The sequence below is a fragment of the Alosa pseudoharengus genome, unplaced genomic scaffold (genome assembly GCF_046254945.1).
Source record: "Alosa pseudoharengus isolate Yale_2024_CS ecotype anadromous, Long Island Sound unplaced genomic scaffold, YU_APseudo_1.1 YU_APseudo_1.1_scf_15, whole genome shotgun sequence".
Lineage (NCBI taxonomy): Eukaryota > Metazoa > Chordata > Actinopteri > Clupeiformes > Clupeidae > Alosa > Alosa pseudoharengus.
In genome coordinates this window covers 37,052,517-37,078,591 of record NW_027468620.1, presented here as the reverse complement: position 1 = coordinate 37,078,591, position 26,075 = coordinate 37,052,517, and the positions used below count along the sequence as shown (strand labels likewise).

Below are 26,075 nucleotides of genomic sequence, written 5' to 3'. Positions count from 1 at the left end.
GTGCAATATTGTGAGGAAAGGTTAAAATGCCCTGATGTCACAAACTCTTTTCATTAAAAAAAAGAAAGAAAAAAGGAAGAAATCTAGCTTACCTTTACTTTCTGTCTTGCTTTCACATCTTCCTCTGTCAGCACGGGTTGCTTGGCCTTGACTAAGTCACTCATGGTTTCGCTACTGACTGGCTCGATAACAGTAAGGCATCGGCCAGCGTTTGAATCACCCTGGTTCACCTGTTGGGGCTCTGTGAGGGAGTATGAGGAGCTTCCTGAGGGTTGGAGGGGGGTATAGGGATCACTACCTTCTGGATTTAAGGGATAAGCAGTACTTCCTGAATAGGAAGAGGGGGAAGCTGCGGCGGCCGCCGGCGCATGGGGTGAACTTGAAGGGGCATACGAGTGTCCACCCGAATAAGTGAAGGGGTCATACGCCCTGGCTGAGTAGCTAGTATGACCAACAGCATAATGTGAAGCATAAGAGGACTGGGGGTAGTGAGAGGCTGGGTAGGGGTAAGGGTAGCTGGGGTTTGTGGCCGAGTGAGGATATGATGTGCTGGAGGCAGCATGGGCAGTGCTGGACGCAGCTGAGGGGTAGGCAGGGTCAGGAGTGTGTGTCCTGGAATCCTGTGAGTATGAGTAGGGGTCATATTTCTGACTGGTGGGTTCTGGCGTATAGCTACTGCGGTCTGGGGTCACTCCAGGCTCAGCGCTTCGCTTGCGGACGTCCTCTGGGTCACATTCGCTGCTGCGCCGTGAGAGGCTCGACTGGCTCCTCTGCTCCTCTCGACGAGCTCTCTTGGCCGGAGAGGCTGAGTGGAGGGGATCGGAGTCTGCTGAGTGAGTCCGACTCTGGTGGCGACTTGAGGAGTGCTTGCTCCCTTTGGACTCGGAAGAGGCTTCTCTGGTCTTAGCGCCGTAAAGCCGCTCCTTCATCCGGTCTGTTAGCTGGGTCACCTCTGAAGAGTTGAGGTTCAGGCCGATGGCTTTGAGAAGATTCTGAACTTTGTCAAAGTACTGCTCCTTCTCTTTCTCTTTGCCAGCAGTTGGTGGCATCGACTCATCTCGAGTCAGGCTAGACTTTGGGGTTTCTTTGTACTGGGCAGAAGGCACTGATGTTTCAGACTGGTCAGGTTGGTGGCCATACTGGTTGGCGCTCGCCTCTACTGCCGTGCTGCCGGACGGATCCTTCTCCTTCTCTACACTCTGCCTCAATGGCGAGCCTTTGTCTTGCGGCTCGAGACTCAGGCCAAGAATTCGGGAAAATCCACTGCCGTCTTCCATAGCTCTTTCATGGGGCAGCAGGTCATCCTTGCTCTGCTTGTGGTCCTGCTCTTCATCGACCTTGAAGGGGTCGTACCGGTCATCTTTATAAGACCCTTCCCTGACCGGTGGTGTAGTAGAACTACTACTGGCAGTGTTCTTACCCATGGATTCTCTAATCAGTGTGGAGAGCTGGTTGATATCCACTCCTTTGTTGAGCAGACTAAGGAAACGCTGCATCTGGGAGGCCGTGCTGCCTCTGCCATCTGCCTCCAGCTGTTGAACTGGAAGTGTTTGGGAGCTCTGAGCTGGAAGTGTTTGGGAGCTCTGAGTTGGGCTTGGCCGGCGCTGGCCAGGAAGGGGTTGACCATAGCGAGAGGGAGGAGGTGAGGGCGTGTGATGAACTTGAGAATGACCAGAAGCAGAATGGTGACTGTAAGGGTCTGGGTCACGGTAAGACCTTTCTTCCCGGTATGAGTACGTTTGGCCTGAGTGGAGGTGACTCAATGGATACCTAGTAGCATTGTCCTGAGGATGACCTGGGGGAGCAGACGTTGGATGGGTTCTGTCGTAAGAGTAGTGCGAAGCTGGTGGTTTGGAGGAATCTTCCATGCTTTTAGGCTGCAACAAAGAAAACAACAACAAAACTGTTACTAAGACTTGTCTGTTGTATGATACACAGAGAAAAAAAAAGTGTAATTTTATAATGAACAGTGTTCTATAATTAAAAGTATGAAACTATAATAATAGTAAGTGTGTAACAATGTGTTTTAAGTATTACGTATAATCTATAGCAATAGTGACCTGAGGTGGAACGTCAGGAGGAGGATATTCTTTGGGTTTCTTCAGAATGGATTTGATTGGTTTGGCAGCTTGACGTCTTGCGCTGTTCTGAGGTAACCACTCGAGAGTCTCTTCCTCGTCCGAGGCCAAAGGCTCTGACCCCCAGCCCAGGCGCTCCTTAGGCATGCCAGCAGGGGCTTTAGGCTTCTCATCTTCAAGGCCTATCAATGCTTTCTTTCGGGCTATCAACTCGTTAAGTTCCTCCAGCTCCCTTTGCTTTTTCATCAACTCCTCGTCCACACCATACGGTTTGGGTGGCCCGTAAGGAGGCTTCCCATATGGATCAGAGCTTGGTGGTCTATATGGAGGCTTTCCGTATGGATCAGAACTTGGTGGCCCGTAAGGCTTCCCATATGGATCGGAACTTGGTGGTCCATAAGGAGGCTTCCCATATGGATCGGAACTTGGTGGTCCATAAGGAGGCTTCCCATATGGATCAGAACTTGGATGGTCCCTGTAATATGGCCGAGAGCTTGAGCTGTCTCTACTGGGACTCCGGCTACTGCTGCTGCCTCTCCAGTGTGCAGGGTCTCCAGTGCTGCTGCCTCTCGAGTATCTTGTATCCAATCGCACTGGACTATGACCAGTCCTCCGGTGGCTGCTCCGATCCCGATCCCTATCGCGATCTCGGTCTCTATCTCTTTCCCTGTCTCTGTCTCTCTCCCTCTGCCGGTCTCTCTCTCTGTCTCTCTCTCTGTCCCTGTCCCTATCTCCATCTCGGCTTCTTTCCCTGCTTCCGCCTCTGGAAGTGCCCCTGTATCGGTAGGAGCGATCTCTGCTTCTGCTACGACTTCTATTGGGCTTCTCCATCTTCTCCCTATTCCCATCCTCCCTCTTTTCCTTGCTCAGGCTTCGTTTGTCTGCCTCGCCGCCATTCGCCTTGTCTTGGCTCTCGCTTTTACCGTCCCGGCCAGGACTGCTGGCTAAGGTACGGGTAGGACTGCGACTACGACTGCGACTTCGACGGTCGTCCCTCGGACTGTCGTTATTACTTGAGCGGTCTTCACTCCTGGAGCGCTTGGCCTCCTCTGCTTCCTTCTTAATCACCTCCTTTCTGAGCATTGTGATCTTGGTGCTCATAGGGTTTGGCTTTGCTCGCATTGGCAAGACGTCCGTCTTTCTGAGGGACAATAAAGATGTCAAACTTGTCAGTATCAATCCCATCTATGGTCAGCATTTTATTGGGCTTCAAACAAGTAACCTTTACAGCATTGTTTTGCCTTGGATGTAAACCACAGACAAATGCCCTGAATTATAAACATATTAAATGTCTAACTACAAAAACTCACACAGTGTCTGAGTCCACAGTACCAGGTTTAAGTTCATCATTTGGAGTTTGGTCTCTTGGCTCAGTTGAGATTTTAATGGTCATCTTCTTCTGCAATCAGATTGTTATAGAATATTCAATTCACTGTTTATTTCAGACTCTCATAGGGGTCTATAGCATAGAACAAATCTTGTAATAATAATAAAAAAGTGAATCATATAAAAGCATGATAATTCATCAATCAATCACTCAGTGAGATACATAACATACATCTGATGTCAAATGAAAACAGATCAATGATTTGACAGAATGGACAATTAAGTTATAAAGCATTTTACCTTAATTCTATTTTTTGCCACCAAGGCCTCTAATTTAGGCGGTAATTTTCGGTCCACATGCCTCTTGACCCGGATGGCTTGGTTCCCAACTCCTTCTGTTTTCTGTGGGGAGAAAGATGTAAGATGAAGGTGGAAACTCACTGGGTTATTGAGTTCTGTTGTTTCCAGGAAGGCCCTACCCCTGCGAATCCAGAGTTCCTGTGGAAGCATTTGCTCAGTGAGAGACTCTGGCAATGAGTAATGATGCACGTAACTTTTGCCCCTTGCATCACGGGGAACCAATCATATCTGTGTATCTGATATAGGTGGGCCAGAGGCGAGCTAAACAGATGACAGTCGCAGTGTTATCCAATTGCGTCGAAGTCCGGAATCAGTCAGTTAACATTGGTCGCATAGTGTTATCCAATTACGTGCATTGAGATTTTCAAATGCATGCTTGGTGCCGCCCCTCAAGTTGGGCCATTACATTATTCGTGGCCAGACCGTAATCTTTCAGATTTGGGTCTGGAATCTCCGGGCTAGGAAGCCCCCACTTTGCAACAGCATCACAGTCATCATGATCAAATACAATATAACCCAATGCTCTTCCCAAATATGCTATCAAACATTAACATTGGCATGTGTTCATTAAAAAAGGACTTACAAATCATGTCAACCCTATATTTGGCATTGTTTTCCTGAAATATTCCTGAAGTCTTCCCTGAAATGACATTGTCTGGATGACAGTATATGTTGCTCCAAGCCTTGCCAGGTGTGCAAAATGCCCATGCCACAGGCACTAATGCACCTCCACACAGTCATGGATGCTGGGTTTTGAATGGAGCACTATAACAAGTTGGATACATTGGATAGTTGAATAGTCCCCCTCCTCTTTAGCCCAGAGGACTTCGTGATTTTCAAAAAGAATTGCAAATTTTGATTAGTCTAACCACAGGACCCAGTGTTTCCCATACATTTACTTATTTGTGGCGGCCCACCACAATATCAACATTGACCACCACACAATGATTTTCCAGGTTGTACTAAATTGTGCTTAAATCTGGTTAGCATCATAACCACGCTGTGCTAATTTGTTAAAAACTGTTGTATTCAAGTTAAGTCTGCAAACCAACCACCACAAAAGGGAATTCAATTCTGTGGGAAACACTGGGACCCTTCTCCACTTTACCTCAGTCCATTATAATTGTCCAATAAAGATGGTAGAATGTCTGTATCATGTCTATATGTAATCTTTGCATGGTAGAGTTTACAGTAGCGCTTGTGAATGGAGCATTAAACTGTGCTCATAGACAACGGCCGTTTTCCTGAGCACACGCAATGATTTGTTTTTTTAGTCTGGTTTCAATGCAGTGCCATTTGAGGTTCAAAAGACCACGACCATCCAGTATTCATTTTCAACCTTGTCCCTTGTTTTAAAGATTTCTCTGGATTCTCTGAATATTTTAATAATATTATGTACTGTAGATTATGAAATCCCTAAATCCTTCGGAATTTTATGATAAAACATTATTCGGTAACACTTTACTTGACGGGTGATGAGTTCATAATACATTCATAGCAGCTGTCATAAACTGCACATAAAGCATTCATGACTGTTTCATGAGACATGACATTCATAACATTCATACCAAGCCTTTCATGAATGTGGAAGACAGAATGACGACAACTTGTCAAAATAAAAGTCCAACAATCAAAAAGCAGCATTGCTTTAAGGTTTTAAATTTGCCGCCAATATAAAGGATAGGGGTGAACGATTTTGGAAAAAAATCTAATTGCGATTTTTCTCACCAATATTGCGATTGCATGCGATATGCCATTATTTTTAAGCTCTTTATCTTCCGTCTTATTCAACAAAGACAAGCAATATATTATTCTATAGTATGACCAACACAAAATTAGATAAGTTAAACATAAACTGTTCTTTCCTGGAGCCCAGGCCTATGTTATGATGGCATTAGGTCATTGAATAAGATTGATGAATGAAATATTTTTTATTTAACTACTTTAATCACATTAGTAGACCTATATTTGTTGAACTTCCAGCCTTATAAACATTTAATGATTCTGATTCGTTTCTATTTTGTTTCTATTTCATGTAGATAGAACCTTCTTTCGATAGTTAACAAATACATGCAGTGACACTGACACGGCTTCTCATTGTCCTGTGCTCTCCATACACGCGCACGCCCACGCCCACACACACACACACACACACACACACACACACACACACAGACCCGCTCCTCTCCTCTGTAGGCTACTTGCACGTGAATCGGAACAAACTACTGTAGATTGTTGTAGTGCAAATAAATGCGGCCGAATGACCGTTCGGCTCGGTGTTAACTAAAGGTTAGCATCATCAACACCGCAGTGCAATACGCATGCATGCAAATTAACTAGTTTGTTCATATCACAACAAAGCCAATCGCGGAGACAAAACTCTTTAAACAGGCAAAGGTATCAGCCGTTAGCAGCATGTATGTAGCCTAGAGCCTTAGCTGGTAAGCTAATGTTAGAACAGCTGGGTTTTTGGTGGTTAGCTGTGTCAACTACTTGCGGATAACATTATGCATCAATTCATTACCTGTGAGATGAAATGTTTGCACCGCCAACCCCCTTGGATATCGCAAATGCCCCAACTGTCACTGTACTCCAGTAAACAAAGTCCCCAGTGCACAGGTGAATGGCTGCTGTGCAGCCTAAACCAGTGGTCTCCAACACGGTGCCCGCGGGCACCAGGTAGCCCGCGGGACGGCTATGAGGCGCCCCCAGCGCACTTTCTAAAAAATAGCCAACAGGTCACCTGCAGATCACGCTCTAAAAACACGCTCCATTGTGAAGTTTTCAATAGATATTTAAGTCTAGACCAGAACCATTTTAAGAATGTATGTAGCCATACATCTGTAACAATAAATTGATATTGGTGATACCTTATAAATTGTAGCTGCGTTAAAATTTAGCCTTTGGCTTCAAATCCGTTTCCCATTCAATCTTTAAACAACAACGGAAGCGGAGCGCACACGCTGCTCGCACGCATAGACAGTAAAGGGGGAAAAACTTGCTTGTCTGGTGTAGCCAATGAAAGCATATCTTTGCAAAAGTTCTGTGGCCATTCCATGTTCGTCAAATACGGTTCTTGCATGATTGTTCAAGGACTGAAAAACAATTGCTTTAGCTCACAGGCCTTTTCTCCTCCGTAGGCAACTGCCGTATAATAGCGCTAAAAATGTTATAGCATGCATGACTGAGCAGGACTGTGCATTACCCTTTTTTGTCAGATCATGGATCATTTCAGGTGTGCAATAACTTTAAAAGGAGTTTTCATATGTTAGGGTGGTGTGGGCGATTACTATTGAAATGTTAAAACCGAATTGTCCACTGAAATCAGAACTTAAACATCCCCTGAATTCATAATGGTGGGTTGGTATAAATTGGGTACAAATTGTAACCCAAATTATTAATTGCACAAAAAGAAAGTTTTTTTGTAAAAAAAAAAAAAAAATAGATTAGATTCCCCATGCAAACTTTGAAATGAACAAACTGAACAAAAATGTTGGTAGTGTTGCATAGGTTATTGATATTAAATTTGAAAATACAGTTGCTTAATATATAAAGACGTATAGGCCTGCACAAATAATGATCATTTAAAAGTAAAAATCACATAGGCCTATTATTTAGGAGGACTACCCTCGCAAAAAAGGGGTGAGGGTATGTTTGTTTTAAATGAGTAGCCCTCCATATGATTTCGGGTCTTCAGGTAGCCCTCATTCCCAAAAAGGTTGGAGACCCCTGGCCTAAACAGTCGTGGAGTTTTAATCGTCAGCTGGACAAGCGAACGAAGTTACCAGCCAGAGTAGCAGCACAGGGGAATTATGAACTAGAACCAGGGACATGGCAGGTTCGGGCAAAAGGTAATGAAGAGGTTTATTTTTAACCAAAGTAGCTCTACTGATCAGACCTTTCTTGACACTGTTAGCTGGTCCTCTTGTTTACGTTTTTTGCTTCTTCAGTGGTCGGTGAGAAGAGTCGGTGGCGCGTCGGCAAGCGCAAGTATAAATGCGTTTTGGTGACGTCACATATTACAAATCGCAGCCTTTGCGGTTTGAAAATCGTGTTTAATCATATCGCGATATTATCGCAAATGCAATAAATCGTTCAGCCCTAATAAAGGATACCATTCATTTAATCATTCCAGCCTTATTTTAGTAAATATTTCAAGAATATCCTATGAAGTCTACATCAAATGTCACTTTTGTGAAGTATTCATAATCACTCAGTTGAACACTGGGGGGTAAACTAGCCTACATTCAGCTGACTCATATTTGTGTAACCTGGAATGGTTGGACATTCCCAGTAGCAAAAGATGAGAAATTTGCCCACACAGGTTTAAACAGAGTGATGAATGCCTCCACATCTTTACTTCTGAGAGACTCAGTCTCTCTGGGATGCTCTGTTTAATACCCAATAACGGTTCCAGGTCACCTAATTATTGTTGTCTTCATCACACCACTTTTCCAGCCTTTTGTTGGGAACTGTTTTGAGAGGCGTTGCTGGCATCAAATTTAAACTGTGCTTATATTTTTTCCATGAAATAGTAAAGTTTCTCTCATTCCACAGTTAGTATTGTCTTTGAACTATTATCAATTAAATATAGGGTTGACATGATTTGACATAAAATCATAGCATTTTTTTTATTCACATTTCACAAAGCGTCCCAACTTTTTCGGAATTCGGGTTGCAGCATGGCAGCAGCTGTGCAGGGACACTCACCGGCATCACGGTGAACTCCACCTTGTCAGAGACGGAGAGCTGATTCTCCTCCATCACCTCGTTGAGGTCAAAAAACAACTTTGGGTCTTGTGGGTATTTGATGTATCCATGTGACTCCTCCAGCTCAATCACAACGCCCTAATGGTCAACAATGTCCACATTACATAACTGACAAAGACAACTACATCCTAAAATAGGGGACTGCGGGACATCATCCAACATCCATGTATCAACTAAACATTGTGTACATAATTGATCAACTTAAACTGTTGGCAGCTCCCGTCCAAAAGCAATTAAAAACAAAAGCATTATGTTATTCTGTTATGTTAACACTTTTGTTAACTGCTTCATGTTCAGTGTTCAAACTTGTGGTGAGAATTTGCAAGACTTACGTTTTTGCGTTGCTCTGTGAGAATACGCAGGAAGCCTTTGCGGAAGTGCACGTTGACAGCCCTCTCTGCCTTTGTCTTTGGGTTGGTGGATATGTTCAGCTGCACCTTGTCCCCCACAAGCATGGTGGCCTTAGTTAGCACATCATTTGCACCGAAGGTCAGTCTCTTCTCCTCGTCATTCACAGAGATCTTCACGCTGCCAAGGTCAAGAACCTACAAAACCATTTTATTTACTTTCAACAATATGATTATGGTGATAAGTTACAAGCAATATTACTTCTCAGCTTCTCTCAAAATTATTTTTCAGGAATAGCCCTTTTCTTACCCCAGCTCTAGTTTAAGTTCAGTAATAAATTGAGAAGAAAAACAGGGTATTTCTATTCCTTATTCCCCCCCTGAGGGTCCCTTGCGAGAAACAGGTGAAATTCAATTTCAAATGTTGCTTTCCTATGGGATCTCCCAGTAAGCAGTGCGGTGCCCACACCATGCCCCTATGGGATCTCCCAGTAAGCAGTGCGGTGCCCACACCATGCCCCTATGGGATCTCCCAGTAAGCAGTGCGGTGCCTGTCCCATCATGCTCCACTCACCGTGGCCTTTTCCGTCTTGGTGGGAACCCTGAGCACCACTCCGTCGTACTTCTCCGTACTCACGTCCTCAATGACGGGCTCACACTCCGGTTCTGGCTCCGGTTCACTCTCGACAACCTGCAATTGAAAGCCGCAAACTACAAATGTAAATAATAGATGGATTGGATACCTCACAAACTGCACTAACCTACTAACGAACACATGAGTTTTTGTCACACACCATAAGTAGCTTAATGAATGCAGCTGCCGAAACTGTATAAGAGAAAATACTCAACGACGCTTAAAACAAAACTAATGTAGAACAACAATATAATGGAGGTTTTCAGAACTATACTGTTAACAATGGAGCATTAGTCTCACTGAGATAGCAGCTGTACAGGTTTCGTTAAGATAGCAGCTGTACAGGTTTCGTTAAGATAGCAGCAGTACAGGATTCGTTAAGATAGCAGGAAAATTCCGGTATTTAGCACTTTGAGTCCCTTTTCTGGTTTGTTTTGGATGTGCTTAAAGTGTGCAAAGTGCTTAATACCGGAATTGTCCTTTAAGATAGCAGCTGTACAGGCTTCACCCTCACTGAGACATGTTACACGGTTTCACCCACATTGTCTTCCATTTCTACTTCTTCGATTTCTTCTTCTTCCTCCTCTTCTTCTTCTTCTGAAGTTTCTTCATCGCTTTCCTCCTCCTCTAAGTCGGTTTGGGCAAGGTCATTAAACGATTCCATCCCCTCTGGAAGCTTCCGTACTCTGACGGCCATGTCTACTCCTTGCACCTGCAAAAACAAAGAAAATGACAATGTTAGGACAATTAAATAAATGAAACGTAAAAGAATTGTGGGTAGTGTAGTTTAAAGGAGGAAGGACATGGCACTGCTAATTTGAACGCCTGACAGTATTGCTATGTTATTTTATCAGCTTAATGTTACTACTGGTAAACAGTTCTCGCTTAATGGGTCTGCAAGACCAAACTGAAGTGCAAGTTTGCACAAAATAACATTGTAATCTCCAGTATCATTCTAGTAATAGCAAAAGATGTCTAGAGAATAAATATATTTCATAACTGTAAATGTCTTAATGTTTTATAGGGAGACGAGAACTCTTTAAAACCCTGGTGAGTAGATGTTGCTGAAATCAATAGTGATTAGTTCACATTAAGTCAACCCCTTACTGCCTGATCCATCAGCCTACAGTTTACACACCCATGCAAGTTGACTAAAAAGAGGAAATGGATCTTAATGCCTTTATTTAAAAAAATTAGGAAAAATCCAACCTTTAAGGACACCATTTTTTTTTGTGAATGAATAATGTATCGTAAATAAATAAATGTTCTTCCTTAAAATACAGGCCACTTAAAGGCCATTAATTTCATGGATCCAGGATACTATGCATCCTGATGAAGTTCCCTTGGCCTTTGGAATTAAAATGGCCCCACATCATCACATACCCTTCACCATACCTAAAGATTGGCATGGGGTACTTTCCATAAGATCATCTCTCAATGCAAATCAATCCAACTATTAGGCTAACTGAAACCATGTCAATCTCCAGGTATGGTGAAGGGTTCTTAATCTGATAAAATAATATAAATCCAATTCCGACTACACTAGCTGAACCTCTAAGCACAGAGCGAAAGCATTCCATTCTATCTAGTCACTGAAAGACATTAATAACTGCCTAAATAAACTTGCTAACTTTCAATTTGTCAATCTATGCAATGTCACTTAAGTTACAAAATAACGGTCAACTCTGTAACAGATCCTTCATCAACTGGATGTATGAAAGAAAAGTCATAAAAATAGATCAGTGAGTGGAAAGAGTAATGACGCATGCTGAGAAGCGTACAGCTGTCCAGGTGTGCGGAGGCTACACGTATATGGTGTCCAGGTGTGCGAAGGCTACACGTATATGGTGTCCAGGTGTGCGGAGGCTACACGTATATGGTGTCCAGGTGTGCGGAGGCTACACGTATATGGTGTCCAGGTGTGCGAAGGCTACACGTACAGTATATGGTGGGAGGAGAGAACGAGCGTGCGCTCACAGGTATAATGCACGTTGAGCGGACAGAAGAGTGTAGAGAGCTGATTAGAGAGCCGTTTACTCACCGTCATCCTGGTAAACTCCACCCGGTCGGACACAGCCCATTTGTCGTCCCCGAGGTTCTCGGTGTTTTCCGTGTAGAGACACACATTTCCATAGCGCTCAGATTCTATGGCGCAAACACCGTTCTCCAATCTTGTGATCACGCCCTGGCATTCGACAGATGAGGAAGCTTAATGACGTAAAGGGCAGGACTAGTCATCATACCTGTCTTTCATATGTCTGAAATGTCTTACATATGTCTCAACTGTCTTTTCTGGCATTAAAAGTACTAGAAAAGAATGGCAACTGATCTCTTCCCTATCTGAATGCTGCATCTTCAAATTAACTCATTGTTTGAGTAACTTTATGATCCTTTCCTGGAATGGTCTTTGTAGCTTTTCCTTTGCATGGCTAATCCTGATTTCCATTTCTGTCATATATACATCAACCTAGTTATGGTGTAAGGTGTCTGGCTTCGTCATATATACATCAACCAGTTATGGTGTAAGGTGTCTGTAGCTCAACATAGTTATGGTGTAAGGTGTCTGTAGCTTCCTCAGCTTCAGTTACGGAGATGGAACATGTTCGTCCTTGCTTCCAAGAAGTTTGTAACACAGAAAATTAATTTTCACCTACAGCTCAATTGCGACTAATTGTAACGGTAATGAATATCCGATATTTCCACCTAGGCGACCCCATACAAACCAACCAACATTAAAGGTGCTTTGTGGCATTTTTTTGTTTAAAACACCAAACAATGACTGAGAAATCAGTTTCGCTGCAAACTAATGTAAGGAACTTGTTTTTTCCTAAAGATATGCATCAGTTGTGCGGCAAACTAATGTAAATAAGCCCTTCTCTAAAGATGTTCATCAGTTTAACTGCAAAATACCGTAAATAACCCCTTCTCTAAAGATGTTCATCAGTTTCATTCAGCACACTAATGGCAAGAGCACTTTCTTTCCAATATATGTTCATAAGTTTCACGGAGAACTAACGTAAATAACCCCAATCTTTTCTAAAGATGTGCATCAGTTTTGCTGCACACTAACGTAAATAACCCCATTCTTTTCTAAAAATGTGCATCAGTTTCACAGAGATCTAACGTAAATAACCTTATTCTTTTCTAAAGATGTGCATCAGTTTCACAGAGATCTAACATAAATAACCTCATTCTTTTCTAAAGATGTGCATCAGTGTCACGGAGATCTACAGTAAATAAGCCAATTTCAGTTTAGCTGCACATAGGAGCCTCACCATGACTCGTGTCTCGTTGGTGACCTGGAACGTGTCTGGAACCTGTGGCCGGATGTTCGTAGCCCTCATGGTTTTGGTGACGATGCTGGTGACCACCTGGAAGGTCACAAGGTCATTGGTGACCAGTGTGACGGCACAGTCGCCCTCGGTGAAGGGCAGCTCCATTGCCGTACCATAGATGGATGTCTCCAGCCTTAGCTGCTTCACCTTGTTTTTCAACTAATCAAACAAACAAACAAGATATTACATTACACTCATCTTTTTTGACATGCTGGAATTTTTGTGACATTTTTTCAACCAAAACAATTTTGTTTCTGTGTGTACATTGTATCCTTTCAAGTAAGATTCATCTCAATCTAGTGGAAGTTTCAGCTCTGGTTCTCGCTCACCTGTGCGTTTTTTATGCTCTTGGTGACAACTCCGACGAACACTTCACCGTGCAACTCCTCTGTGCCTCCAGACGGGACACACACGTCAGTTGCACAATCGTCATCCTCCTGCGTCAACATCACACAGTGAGAAACAAAGGCCAACAACGCTGAATGAGAACTTCTGCAATAAACTCACTTATTAACCTGTTGAGGAGTACGGTCACAAATATGTGATTAGAATGTTCGCGAACCGAGAGTTCCACATTATGATGTGACAATTACCCTGAGAGATTTTCCCCATAGACTGTATTGAGAACACTGAAACTATAGATCGTTTGCGTAGAATTCTAGAAGGAATCACTTATTAAACGGTAAATGGACTGCATCTATATAGCACCTTTCTCCAAAGTGCTTAACACATTTACGTCTCCCACTGACACACACATTCACACACGGCGCAACGAGGCTGTCATGAAAGGCACCAATCAGCACTTCAGGAGTAATGTGGGGTTCAGTGTTTTACTCAGGCGGTGTTTACACATAGCCGGGTTATCTGAAAAATGGTTATTTTCATGCATTTTTGCCTTACACACAAAAACGCTGTTTTAGGTCACTGAAAATGATTATTTTTGTGTTTGCATGTGTACAGGGAAAACAGAATTTTTGGATCGTCACGTTGGATTATGACGACGACAGCCTTTAGCAGCTGATTTTGCGTATCCGTGTGTGTGGACGGAATTATTTTAAAATACAGTTGTGTACAGTGCACATCATGAAGTGTAGACATTTTTCCGCTGTGGTTTTGTTTTTTAGAAATAAATTATTGCAGTCCTCAAGTCCTAAAGAAATGTGTAGCAGTACTAGTATTAAGAAAGCATGGTAGGTCTAGCGGTTCTGTCAACGAGACCGAAATGAATCGCATTAAAAATGTCCACGGTCTTGTCATAAGGAGTCATTCAACGCAGAAATGTTTAATATCTAGAAAAAATATCTAGTTAGCCATCATATCTTATTCTTCTTTCTTATCTTTCTCATCGAGTTTACTTGCAACACCAACAAAGTCGTACTAGTAGGCCTTACCTCAGTCTTGCAGACCGTAAAGTGCACCTTCACTCCAGGGACCAGATTATCAGGTATGCCCACAAAAGCACTCAGCTTGAAAGGAAACGTCTTTTTGTCGGCCCGTTCAATGACACCAAGGTCATTATCCTGACAAAGAAACACAGCTATGATCCAACCCTTTCTACTATAATATTAACAGCGCTGCTCCAGAAACATTTTTAAGTTTGTATAATTCAGCGCTTCTCCAGAAACATTTTTAAGTTTGTATAATTCATTGAAACACCTTTCAAAATCCTGAAAAGCACACCACTTAGAAGCAGCGGCAGTAGCAAAATGTATAAATGTCACCCTGTGAAACCACCCCTGTACTAAACCAAAGCTAAAAAATTAAAAAGTAATACTAACACGGTCTTAAAATATGTGAATTAAGCAAACTAGGAACAATAGACTAGGCATGTAGATTAAAAACAGGGTGTACAGACTCTGATTCGTAATCTACTTAATGGACAAAGCTTAAAGTATAACTACATTTGATTAAAAACAGGGTGCCATAATTTCCTAATTATTAGCCGCGGTTTATACATTGATTTTGCAACATTTATTCAACTTTGAGGTTAATACACGGGGGCAGTTAATATGGTATTGATATGGTTTTGTTTTTTTAACTTGCATAAAACACTATCCTGCGGTTTATACACAATGCGGTTAATATACAGGAAATTACTGTATACAGACTCTGATTCGTACAGTTGATTTCAAAACTTGGCAAAACTTTTTGCTAATGTAGTTGCATGAGTAAGACCGCTAACGCGCCAACACACCATATCATAGCTTTAGTTCATGCACAAGACACTTTGCTCGTTAACTGATTTCGCCTGTCAATAAGGGACCCCTTAAGTAAAACAAGACATCTTGCACATTTGTTCAGTGTTCGTGTTCAGTGGGCTGTACTCACCCCGATGGACAGGATGGCCCCCATTGAGCGTCCGGCTGGTGCTCTACAAACACACATCAGTCACGTGATACACGGCTCAATCTTGCCAGATACCACAAACGAATCACTTACACGGCCTTGCTGTTTAAAAAACGTTCTTTTAAAAAGCGGTCATTATTTTTTTTTTTCATTCAATTAATGCAAGTGGTACAACCACACACACCATTGAAAAGTTGTTTAAAAGCGCAATGTGTCCGATTATCTTAAAACATGTGTCGGATTATCTTAAAAGGTGTCCGATTATCTTAAAACATCTGTCCGATTATCTTAAAACGTATCCAATTATCTTCAAACAATCAAAGAGTTCGTAGAAATAGCACACAGATGTGACATATAACTGTTTTGATACTTAATATCAAAAATATCAAAGCTATTTTCTGTGCTGCAGCATACTAACCAGCTAACTTCAAACCATAATTCTTTCATGATGCCACTTTGTGCCAAATAAATGCAAGTCAATAGAAGAGTGACATCGTGGACATTATTGGCCTTTCAGCCATGACAACTGAAATTCTACACATTGTCCCTTTAAGAATGTCACATTGGAACTGGTTTAGCTTACTTAACAGGGCACATTGGAACTGGTTTAGCTTACTTAGCAGGGCAACGTGAAGCAGGTCTAGTTTACTTAGCAGGGCACAGTGGAACTGGTTTAGCTTACTTAGCAGGGCACAGAGGAGCCGGTTTGGGCCTCTTTGGAAGCAGGAACTTGGTCATGAGTTTGAAGGTTTTGTTCTGGGGAGCAGGGGTCTTCGCAGGGGTCAGCTTCACTGGACCCGGCTGGCTGGAGGAACTGCTGCTCCCTGCCCGCTGGCCCCCATCCTTAAACAAGACCAGAGCAGGGGAACATGAGAATGCCATGAAGAAGAGAAACATTTCCTACAGACTCTAGCACACTAGCACACTAGCACAGCCCACAGCTGCCAAGGCAGGTGCAATTTACAGGTTGGGAAGACAAATATTCAGGAACGAATGGCAAGCAATTCATAACATTCATGACTTTGTGGATCCAAGCTATCAAGACAGACATTATTTTACACGTTTGACAAGACAAGATGTTGTATTCCTCTGTAACTTGTAATCAGTGAAAACACTTTCTTTGATGTTAACTATTTGGAAACACAAAGATGGGAGCAGGCTTCATTCATTCAGTCATTTTGGGCCCAACGTTTGACTACAGTTAGAGAAATGAGATATTGGAATCCTAAGTTGTAATTAATGAAACCATCCTGCTGCTGCTGCTGCTGTTGTTGCTGTTTACCTTGGTGGAAGAGGCAGTGGGAGTAGAGGATGCCGGCTGACTGTCAGGCTCTTTTACCAGGCTGCTGGTCGCTTCTGCCTGGGTGGTCTCTGCTTCTGTCACAGCACCTGTGGCAATCTCTGAATCACCTGAGGCCTGGGCGGTCACAGCACCTGTGGCCTTCTCTGAATCACCTGAGGCCTGGGCGGTCACAGCACCTGTGGCCTTCTCCGAATCACCTGAGGCCTGGGCGGTCTCGGCACCTGTGGCAATCTCTGAATCACCTGAGGCCTGGGCGGTCTCGGCACCTGTGGCAATCTCTGAATCACCTGAGGCCTGGGCGGTCACAGCACCTGTGCCCTTCTCCGAATCACCTGAGGCCTCTGCAGACTCTGCTTGGGTGCTCTCTGCTTGGGCAGTCTCTGCTTGGACGCTCTCCACCTGAGTGGTCTGGGTCTGGGAGCTCTCGGTGCTTGTGTCCATCTCTGCATCACCTGAGGCCTGGGCAGTCTCAGCCTGGATGCTCTCGGCATTTGTGTCCATCTCTGCATCACCTGAGGCCTGGGCAGTCTCAGCCTGGATGCTCTCGGCATTTGTGTCCATCTCTGCATCACCTGAGGCCTGGGCAGTCTCAGCCTGGATGCTCTCGGCATTTGTGTCCATCTCTGCATCACCTGAGGCCTGAGAAACACCGGAGGAAAATATGCACATCCAAGATTAAGAGGACATGGGATGTGTGATGTGCAATATACTGTACATTTACCGTCATTCAAGTCAATCAAGCAATGCCTTTAAGTGTCTTGCTTGTTACCCCATTTAATTAAGCAATAAGCCCCGAGAGGCCGTAGGTTACGCTGATTCTACAACAGCTAAGGGGCGTCATTAGGCATGACGTGCTAGAAGAGTGCCTAAAACCCCCCTTAGCTGTTGTAGAATCAGTGCAACCTACGGACTCGAGTGGCTTATTGCTTTTCTAAAACTCTTACTATAAATACCTGGCAAAGTTTCATAAAGTAAAGGTACAGCAACTAGAAATATAACGAGTTACTCCTAGATAATCATTCTTCCGCCAAGAAATATTTTTCCTCTATCTGAATGGTTGCCAAGCAACGTGGAGACGCAGCTACTTTAACTTTTGTATCAAGTAATGGTAGCGCAGTAATATGGAACGGAATGCAAACAAGGTGTATGTTTGTGCTGGATTTTACAATGGCATCGAACGTGATTCGGCCAATCACAATCAAGGACCGGAACTATCAGTTTTAGAAATGTTTATACACAATGTCTTGCTTGTTATCACACTGAAATGTTAATTACAAATTAAGTTGTTTTCAGTTCTTTGTAGGCATTCAGTGTAGAAAAATAATAAGTATAAGTATATATACTCTTTTGATCCCGTGAGGGAAATTGTAAAAATAATGCTGTCTGCACTGAATTTACTGATTATATAAACTAGCCCACCTATACACATTGCCCTATTTCTCCAGTAGTTTACCTTTACCGAGTCAGCGGCTAGTGTGGTTGTTGAATCAGACGCAACGGTGGTTGGGGTGGTAGCTGGAGCGGTGGTTGTATCAGATGTGACGGTGGCTGGTGTAGCTTCTGTTGTGGTTGTTGGGGCGGTGGTTGTATCAGATGTGATGGTGGCTGGTGTAGCTTCTGTTGTGGTTGTTGGGGCGGTGGTTGTATCAGATGTGATGGTGGCTGGTGTAGCTTCTGTTGTGGTTGTTGGGGCGGTGGTTGTATCCGATGTGATGGTGGCTGGTGTAGCTTCTGTTGTGGTTGTTGGGGCGGTGGTTGTATCAGATGTGACGGTGGCTGGTGTAGCTTCTGTTGTAGCTTCTGGTGTAGCTTCTGTTGTGGTTGTTGGGGCGGTGGTTGTATCAGATGTGACGGTGGCTGGTGTAGCTTCTGTTGTAGCTTCTGCTGTAGCTTCTGCTGTAGCTTCTGCTGTAGCTTCTGTTGTGGTTGTTGGGGCGGTGGTTGTATCAGTTATGACGGTGGCTGCTGTAGCTTCTGTTGTGGTTGTTGGGGTGGTGGTTGTATCAGTTATGACGGTGGCTGGTGTAGCTTCTGTTGTGGTTGTTGGGGCAGTGGTTGTATCAGTTATGACGGTGGCTGGTGTAGCTTCTGTTGTGGTTGTTGGGGCGGTGGTGGCAGTGGCAGCAGAGGCAGGCGTGGAGGGAGTGGGGGGCTTCGGCTTCGCGACGGCGGTCTTCTTCTTGGCCATCTGCAGCGGCTGGTCCTCCAGGCTGACATAGGCGGACGCAGTGGTGGAGGCAGTGGGGGGCTTCGGCTTGGTGACGGTGGTCTTCTTCTTCTTGGCCATCTGTAGGGGCAGGTCCTGCAGGCCGATGGAGCCGGACACTGGGAGTGGCGGCAGGGGCGGGAGGCCCATGGTCAGACCCACCTCGTCCAGCTCGGCCATCCTGGTCACCACGACGCTGGTCTCCTTCCGGAGGATCACCAGCTTGGTCTCCACCATCTCCACCCTGATGGTCATCACCGTCAGATGCGGATTCTTTGGCACTTCCTTCTCCTCCGGCTTCCTCTTCTTATTTTTCTTCTTCTCCTTCTTCAGGAGGACCGCTAAGGGGAGGAAGGAGAGAGAAAGGGGGATAAGACAGAGAGAGAGAGAGAGAGAGAGAGAGAGAGAGAGAGAGAGAGAGAGAGAGAGAGAGAGAGAGCACAATCCAACAAATTAAAATGTTTCCAAAAAAATCCAAAACAATTTATGAATATCGTGTTTTAACTACAAACAAGGACAATGACTAACATCCTACAGATTAAGTGAACACTCCCTGGGAGGAAAGTGTTTGCATGTAGTGAGGGAGTAGTTGAAGACGAAAACCACAACCTCACTGAATGCAGTAAATTCAGCAGAGTCAGGAACATTTCCATCAATTCAGATTATACCTCAATTTAAATTATTCGAAAATGAAGACAAGCTCTCATACTTACTGGGAGAGCACACAAGTTGTGCAAAACTAGCTGCACAGTACCTGTTAACATGTCATAAATTGGGGCGTGCCACAGCCAAATGAGTCCTATGTCATGTATATCCATTTGAGATACAGCGAATGCAGAGAGGGTCGAGAAATTACTAAATTATGTATTTTCTAATTTCACCATGAACACATTCCTTAATAACCTCTTACCTATCACTCATTGACGTATCTTACTGTAAAACAAGACAGAAATATGATTTTGAAGGCCAAATGTGCGTGCGGCTGCGCATTAAAGTTTGGATAAAAAAGTTGACGTTTTTCTTCCTCATTCAGACGCTTGTTGTGTGAAAACAGGAAAGTTTCTGTTTTTTCTTTGGTCTGATAACTTCGTGTTTGGGCTTTTGGCCTCTTCAAGAAGTCATCATAAATAGCCAAGAGATTTAGAACGAGAAACAGCAACCTAAACATAGTTGTTGCTGACCAGATTCCTCACAGAGATTGCACCCGATTGGTCCGATTCAATATGTTTTGGAGTTCAGGGCTAATTTCCAGAGGTTGCTCTATAGTCTTAGCCTGGGTTTCCCATGATGCCTTGCACACGATTTTTGTTCGAGGTGCTAGGCAGCCTAACCTGACCCTCGCCAGATGAATTTCGCTCCGCCTAGCTCCACTCATCCATCTGGAACCGATCCATTGGAATGGTGTTTCAGAAGGCTGGGCCTAATCAAAAAATGCTTGCATATGATTGCATAAGCCACTTGTCCGTCATCTATTGACGTGCTACTTCAACCACTCACATCGAAGCCAACCCGTGACGCTGATAACAGTCTCACGGTCGCTTCTCCACTACTTCACATCTATGAAACTCCCGCCCTGCGTCCTGATTGGCTGAACCATAAAGTCGGTTGCAGAAATCACTCTCAATGGAAGAGGTCCCAGATGGATGTGAGTGAAGCTAGGCGGAGCTAAGCGAAACGAAATTCATCTGGCGAGTGTCAGGTTAAGGCAGCCTGGATTCCATGGAACTGATTTTCACCTCAACGAAGGAACCAATCACAGGACGGAGGGGGTACAGCAAGACGATGACGACGTCTATGCGACACACCGAAGACAAATATTCTATAGTTAACTTCGTTTTTTGTTGTTGTTGAACTGGACTCATTTGGTCATGACACACCCCAATTGAGGAAGTAAGTGACCCAGATTGTGGCATACTTTACGTTCTATCAATAATCAATATCCATGATGGCACATTAATAACTATTCTGTATAGTATGTATAGTAAAACTGTACCATTACAGTTTTACTATACACTATTTTACTATTTACTATTTTATTTATTACACTCTCTTTTTATTTTTTATTTGTATTCTTTATTTTTTTAAACAGATATTGTATCAGTTGTTTTGATTTTTGATATATGTTTGCTTCGGCAATAAAGCTCTACTGAAATTGAAGTAGAGAAAAAAATGAGAGAGAGGGAGGGAGGGAGAGGGTGTGAGTTTTTGAGAGAGAGAGAGAGAGAGAGTGTGAGTGTCAGTGTGTGTGTGTGTTGGGGGGCAAAGATAATTGATAAGTAGACAGACCTAAAGAAGAAATAAATATACTGTAACTGTATATATATAACTGTATAAACACAACAGCTTCAGATGTTTCTTATTTACGACTTCTTATAAACACAACAGCTTCAGATGTTTCTTTTTTACAACTTCTCATAAACACAACAGCTTCAGGTGTTTCTTATTTACGACTTCTTATAAACACAACAGCTTCAGGTGTTTCTTATTTACGACTTCTTATAAACACAACAGCTTCAGGTGTTTCTTATTTACGACTTCTTATAAACACAACAGCTTCAGGTGTTTCTTATTTATGACTTCTTATAAACACAACAGCTTCAGATGTTTCTTATTTATGACTTCTTATAAACACAACAGCTTCAGGTGTTTCTTATTTATGACTTCTTATAAACACAACAGCTTCAGGTGTTTCTTATTTATGACTTCTTATAAACACAACAGCTTCAGGTGTTTCTTATTTACGACTTCTTATCTATTACCTTGCTGCGTGCGTAAGTCCTGTACTTCCTTCACCAGCTCAAGCTCCTTCTTCCTGTTGAGGTCCACCTGCTTCCTCAGCATGTCACGCTCCTTCATCACCTGCACATTTTAGGAATATTCGTTCATGAATCACCTAGAGCAGCCTCCCGCCTCCCAAATACCAACAATGACCCAGGCAGAGCCAGTGCAGTACAGACCATGCAGAGCCAGTGCAGTACAGACTAGACATGACCCCAGTGCAGTACAGGCTAGACATTAACCCAGTGCAGTACAGACTAGACCCCAGTGAAGTACAGACTAGACAGAGCCAGTGCAGTACAGACTAATCATGACCGCAGTGCAGTACAGACTAGACCCCAGTGAAGTACAGACTAGACAGAGCCAGTGCAGTACAGACTAATCATGACCGCAGTGCAGTACAGACTAGACAGAACCCTACTGTACAAACACCACACACCGTGAAAATTCTTCTTTGTCAATATACACACAATCCATCATACTGCAATATTAGCATCACTATTTGCGTGATCATGCTTTTGCATAGCTGTTTCAGAATCAGAATCACCTTTATTGGCCAAGTTTGTGTAAACAAACAAGGAATTTGACTGTTTGAATAACAATACATCACAAGACTGAAGATAAGACTAGCCAGGGAATGGGCACTGAACTCTCTGTGTGGGTTCAAATGTACACAGACCGACAGACATAGAGTTGTATGGTCATTCTGACTTCTTTATTTCACATTGTCAAAAAAGAACTTCAATGCCAGTCAGTCAGTGACAGTCAATTCAATACCTGTCAACTGGGTAGAGTAAACTATAATTGATTCACATGTTTATAGCTGCTTTTCTCACTATATCATATTTAATGATGGAGACAACAGTTACAATGCTAAAGCATCCACTGGTGTCTGATGACAAGACCCACAAGTTACAATGAGGTCAGTCCTGTACTGAGCCAAAGCCCCTTTACGAAATGCTCTGGTCCAACCAGGAGAGAGAACTTACCTCAGTGACGGAGAGGTTTTGAGTCGATGGCGGAGGATGTAGGTAGTGAGGGTCCACAGGTGCGAAGGGCGGGTCTAGGGGCCCAAACGGGGGGGGAGGACCATATTCATGTAGCGGAGGTGGTGGCAAGCCGGGGGGCGGTATGCCAGGCGGTGGTATGCCGGGGGGAGGTATGCCGGGGGGCGGCAAGACAGGCGGCGGCATGCCTGGGTCTATCGGAGGGTAATCAGGGTGCATCGGTGGTGGTGGAAGGCCGTGCTCAAACTCTGGCGGCGGGGGGAAATGCCTACCGGGCATCGGTGGGTAAGGCTCTAGCGGGCCATACTCCATGTCATCCATGGGCAGCGGCGGGTGCCTGAAATACGGATCTGGATGAGGAGGTCCATATCCATCCATGGGAGGATAGTCAGGGTGCATTGGCGGACCATGGTCAAACTCCGGAGGGGGGTAATGTCCACCAGGTAATGGTGGGCCCTCCATGTCGTAAGGGTGCCGCATACCAGGACGTGGACCGTAGTCATCCATAGGTCCATAACCCATCGGATCCATATCTGGATGGTGCATCCATGGGTCTGGTCCATACGGATGAGGACGCATTCGTCCTCTAGGGCCCATCCATGGCTCCGGGGGACCATCGTGCATGAAGCGTGGGTCGGGTCCACCATGGAAAGGTGGCTCCATCCATGGACCGTCTGGTGGAAAAGGGCCCCTTGGATGCATTGGGAATCGGGGATCAAAAGGAGGTCCCCGAGGATCTCGTGACATCATGGTAACATGAAACGTAAAGCTACCTCGCGACGAAGTTAACTTAGCAGACTGTTCCAACTACTGCACAACAAACGTAGCTAACGTTAGCAACTGCAGGGAACTAGCTGTGGGCTGCTTCCGTAAACTGCGTTCAGCTCCTCATCGCAATCAGTAAAGTACACTTCCCTTACATGTGTGAACTTACAAAAATATGTTTACAGAAACCCTCTGTTTCAAGTGTTACATCCAAAGATTTCGGATGTTCTGGCGAGTGAAAACATCTCCTCAGGAGCCAGACACACAAGCTTTGCAAGAAAGTGGTGTCAACAGAGTACTTCCGTAGGTGAGGGTTCACATCTACGAAACATCCGGTTATCTCCTAAACCCTCTAAGAGGGTTTAGGATAACTAGATTGGTAAATAATAACTAGATAGGTAAATAATATTTTAAAAGTATATTTCCCCCCATTAAAATATTTCTGAGATTAAATAATTTGTTAATGCGCTCCGTTTCTGTGATAGTTTTTTTCCCCGAAGAGGGGTCTAAAGGCCTGTTCCACATGCACTTAGTTTATTGTTTCTTATGGTTGTATTTATTTATTTTCATTAGGCTATTGATTGAATTGACATTGTTGTTTATTATTGCAATTTTCCCTGATGTAGTCTTACCAACCTTTTAATTGTTTACTGTTAAATTTAACTATTGTATTGCTGTTATTTGAATGTCGCTTTGGACAAAAAAAGTTTTATATGGATTAAAAAAAACTGACATTCTGAGTCAGTTGAAAATGCAAGTGCATCTTATTTTCTCTCTTTTTTGGTGCATAGCTCATAGGGCTGCAGTAGCCATTAGTTGATGATTAATCTTTTTATTACCACACAGAGTCCAAACACTTTGTTTTCTGCTGACACTGCCCCTCTCCTCACAAGAGATGAAATGCCACTGAATATCACACATATAATACTTAGGCTACACACTACATTAGACTATGAATTCCACTGAATATGACAAATATAATACTTACACACTACATTAGACTATAAATTCTAAGGGAATGGGTATGGGGAGCACCACACACACAAAGAGCAGATGTTCAAAGGCTCATATTTCTGTCCTCTGTATCCCACTCTATTACTATTACATTACTACTTGCCCTGAAGAGAGAGATAGAGATACACACACACCATACTATTATACTTGCCCTAAAGATACATATCCCACCAATGTATTTCCCCCAGTAACTGATGGGGCCTGGCACATGCATACAATGATGTAAAACAATCCAGTCTTTTGAAAATACAAACACTTTTATTTAATCTGAAATCATGTTTGAATTATAAAACATAGAATGGAAGAACAAGCACAAGTAAACATGTCCAGTTGCTTCAGTATTCATGCAGGGGCCATTACAAGGAATCTGGGAAACAATCAATTTGATGGCACCTGGCCACAAGTATGAACCATTTCTGCCCACACTCTTCAACAAAGGACAGAGCAGTCACACGTCAAAACAATAAATAAATAACCGGTACACTCTCCCTCACCCCACACACACTTATGTTTTTGGGCACATACACAGATCTGTGATTATTTTTAGGCATACATGAAAATATCAGGACTGTTGCATGTAGAGTGAAGACTCGTCAGTGGGAAACACACAATTTGGCATTTAAAACATGAAGCTGGAGTATAGAGTGAAGACACGTGGGTAACATGTAATTTGATAGCACCCGCCCACGTGTCTGCACCATACACCCGCCTGCCCCCAGCAGCCAGCACCTGCAAGGTAGGAGTTCACATGGTGACAAATGTCCATTGCTCAAACATAGGAAGATCTTGATTTTGAAGGATGAGTCAAGCTTTCTTCACATCCTCTTCTTCTCCAAGCTCCGAAGGGCAATAACAATAATGAAGACTAGGATGACCATAACACAAAGACAACAATGAAGACTAGGATGACCATAACACAAAGATAAAAACAAAAGTCCATGTCTATGGACTCTTCAAAGCCCAGTTGGTAGATGTTTGGCAAAAACACCTGTTACCTTGAGTACTTTTGATGATCACAACATTCACATGTTAAGTCAGTAAAAAGTTCTAGAAGCAGCCAAAACGATGACAACACATTGGATCATGGCCCATCTAAAGCAAGCTTTTGTCCTCTTCGGGACTCAGAGGGGCCTCAGAAGACTGAAGTACACAAAAAGACAACAGTCCAGAGTAGGATGACCGCAAGCAAAAAAAGTCCACGTGTATGAGCCCTGTCAAAGTCAAAGCCCTGTTGGTTGATACTTGGCAAAAATACCTGCAACTTTGATTAGCAGTACTGGTAATGTTAAGCAGGTTTAAAAAAAAAAAAAAAAAAAGTTGTACAAACACCCAAAAAGACAACACATCAGACCATGGCACATCTAGATAGATTTGCTTTCCTTCAGAACTCAGTGGCTTCCCAGAAGACTGAAGTGCAAACAGAGAGATCCAGAGGAAAGGTCAAGGTCAAACGAACAGATATCCAGAGGAAAAGTCAAGGTCAAACGAACAGATGTCCAGAGGAAAGGTCAAGGTCAAACGAACAGATATCTAGAGGAAAGGTCAAGGGCTCCTGAGGTGGTCATGAATCTCAAGAGGGGCACATATCCAGCTTTCGGTCAAACAAAGTGGACTTCCTCAACAAACAGATGGCTAAAAATTAAGAAGCTTAATATAAAATGATGCTTGGTGCAAGGCATCTGAATCTGTATCTCAGCAATCCCTGAACCAGACAGTCATGTTTTGTCTAGTTAGTATTTATCCTTATCAGAGCCAGAATGGGCAAAAAGTTTAAATCAAAAGTCCAAGGCAAGCTAATGGAATTGG

General features: G+C 43.5%; 1 protein-coding gene across 2 annotated transcripts in view; it reads right to left on the bottom strand.

The window, feature by feature from the left end:
* LOC143124659 (uncharacterized) overlaps positions 1-23,534 on the bottom strand; it is a 30,077-nt gene extending 6,543 nt beyond the window's left edge. The window contains exons 1-18 of one of the 2 annotated variants that reach the window (XM_076286343.1): positions 22,473-23,534; positions 21,465-21,564; positions 17,953-19,046; positions 16,479-17,138; positions 15,879-16,039; positions 15,179-15,221; positions 14,242-14,370; positions 13,180-13,287; positions 12,791-13,009; positions 11,557-11,700; positions 10,057-10,227; positions 9,456-9,572; positions 8,867-9,079; positions 8,475-8,612; positions 3,705-3,806; positions 3,389-3,477; positions 2,061-3,219; positions 93-1,877 (exon numbers count right to left, since the gene is read on the bottom strand). In XM_076286343.1, the coding sequence (XP_076142458.1) occupies positions 93-1,877; positions 2,061-3,219; positions 3,389-3,477; positions 3,705-3,806; positions 8,475-8,612; positions 8,867-9,079; positions 9,456-9,572; positions 10,057-10,227; positions 11,557-11,700; positions 12,791-13,009; positions 13,180-13,287; positions 14,242-14,370; positions 15,179-15,221; positions 15,879-16,039; positions 16,479-17,138; positions 17,953-19,046; positions 21,465-21,564; positions 22,473-23,240 (7,200 nt within the window). In that variant the 5' untranslated portion in view covers positions 23,241-23,534. The remainder of the gene's footprint in view (positions 1-92; positions 1,878-2,060; positions 3,220-3,388; positions 3,478-3,704; positions 3,807-8,474; positions 8,613-8,866; positions 9,080-9,455; positions 9,573-10,056; positions 10,228-11,556; positions 11,701-12,790; positions 13,010-13,179; positions 13,288-14,241; positions 14,371-15,178; positions 15,222-15,878; positions 16,040-16,478; positions 17,139-17,952; positions 19,047-21,464; positions 21,565-22,472) is intronic. The other variant, XM_076286344.1, reaches the window with a different exon arrangement.
* Between the last annotated feature and the right edge of the window lie 2,541 nt (positions 23,535-26,075).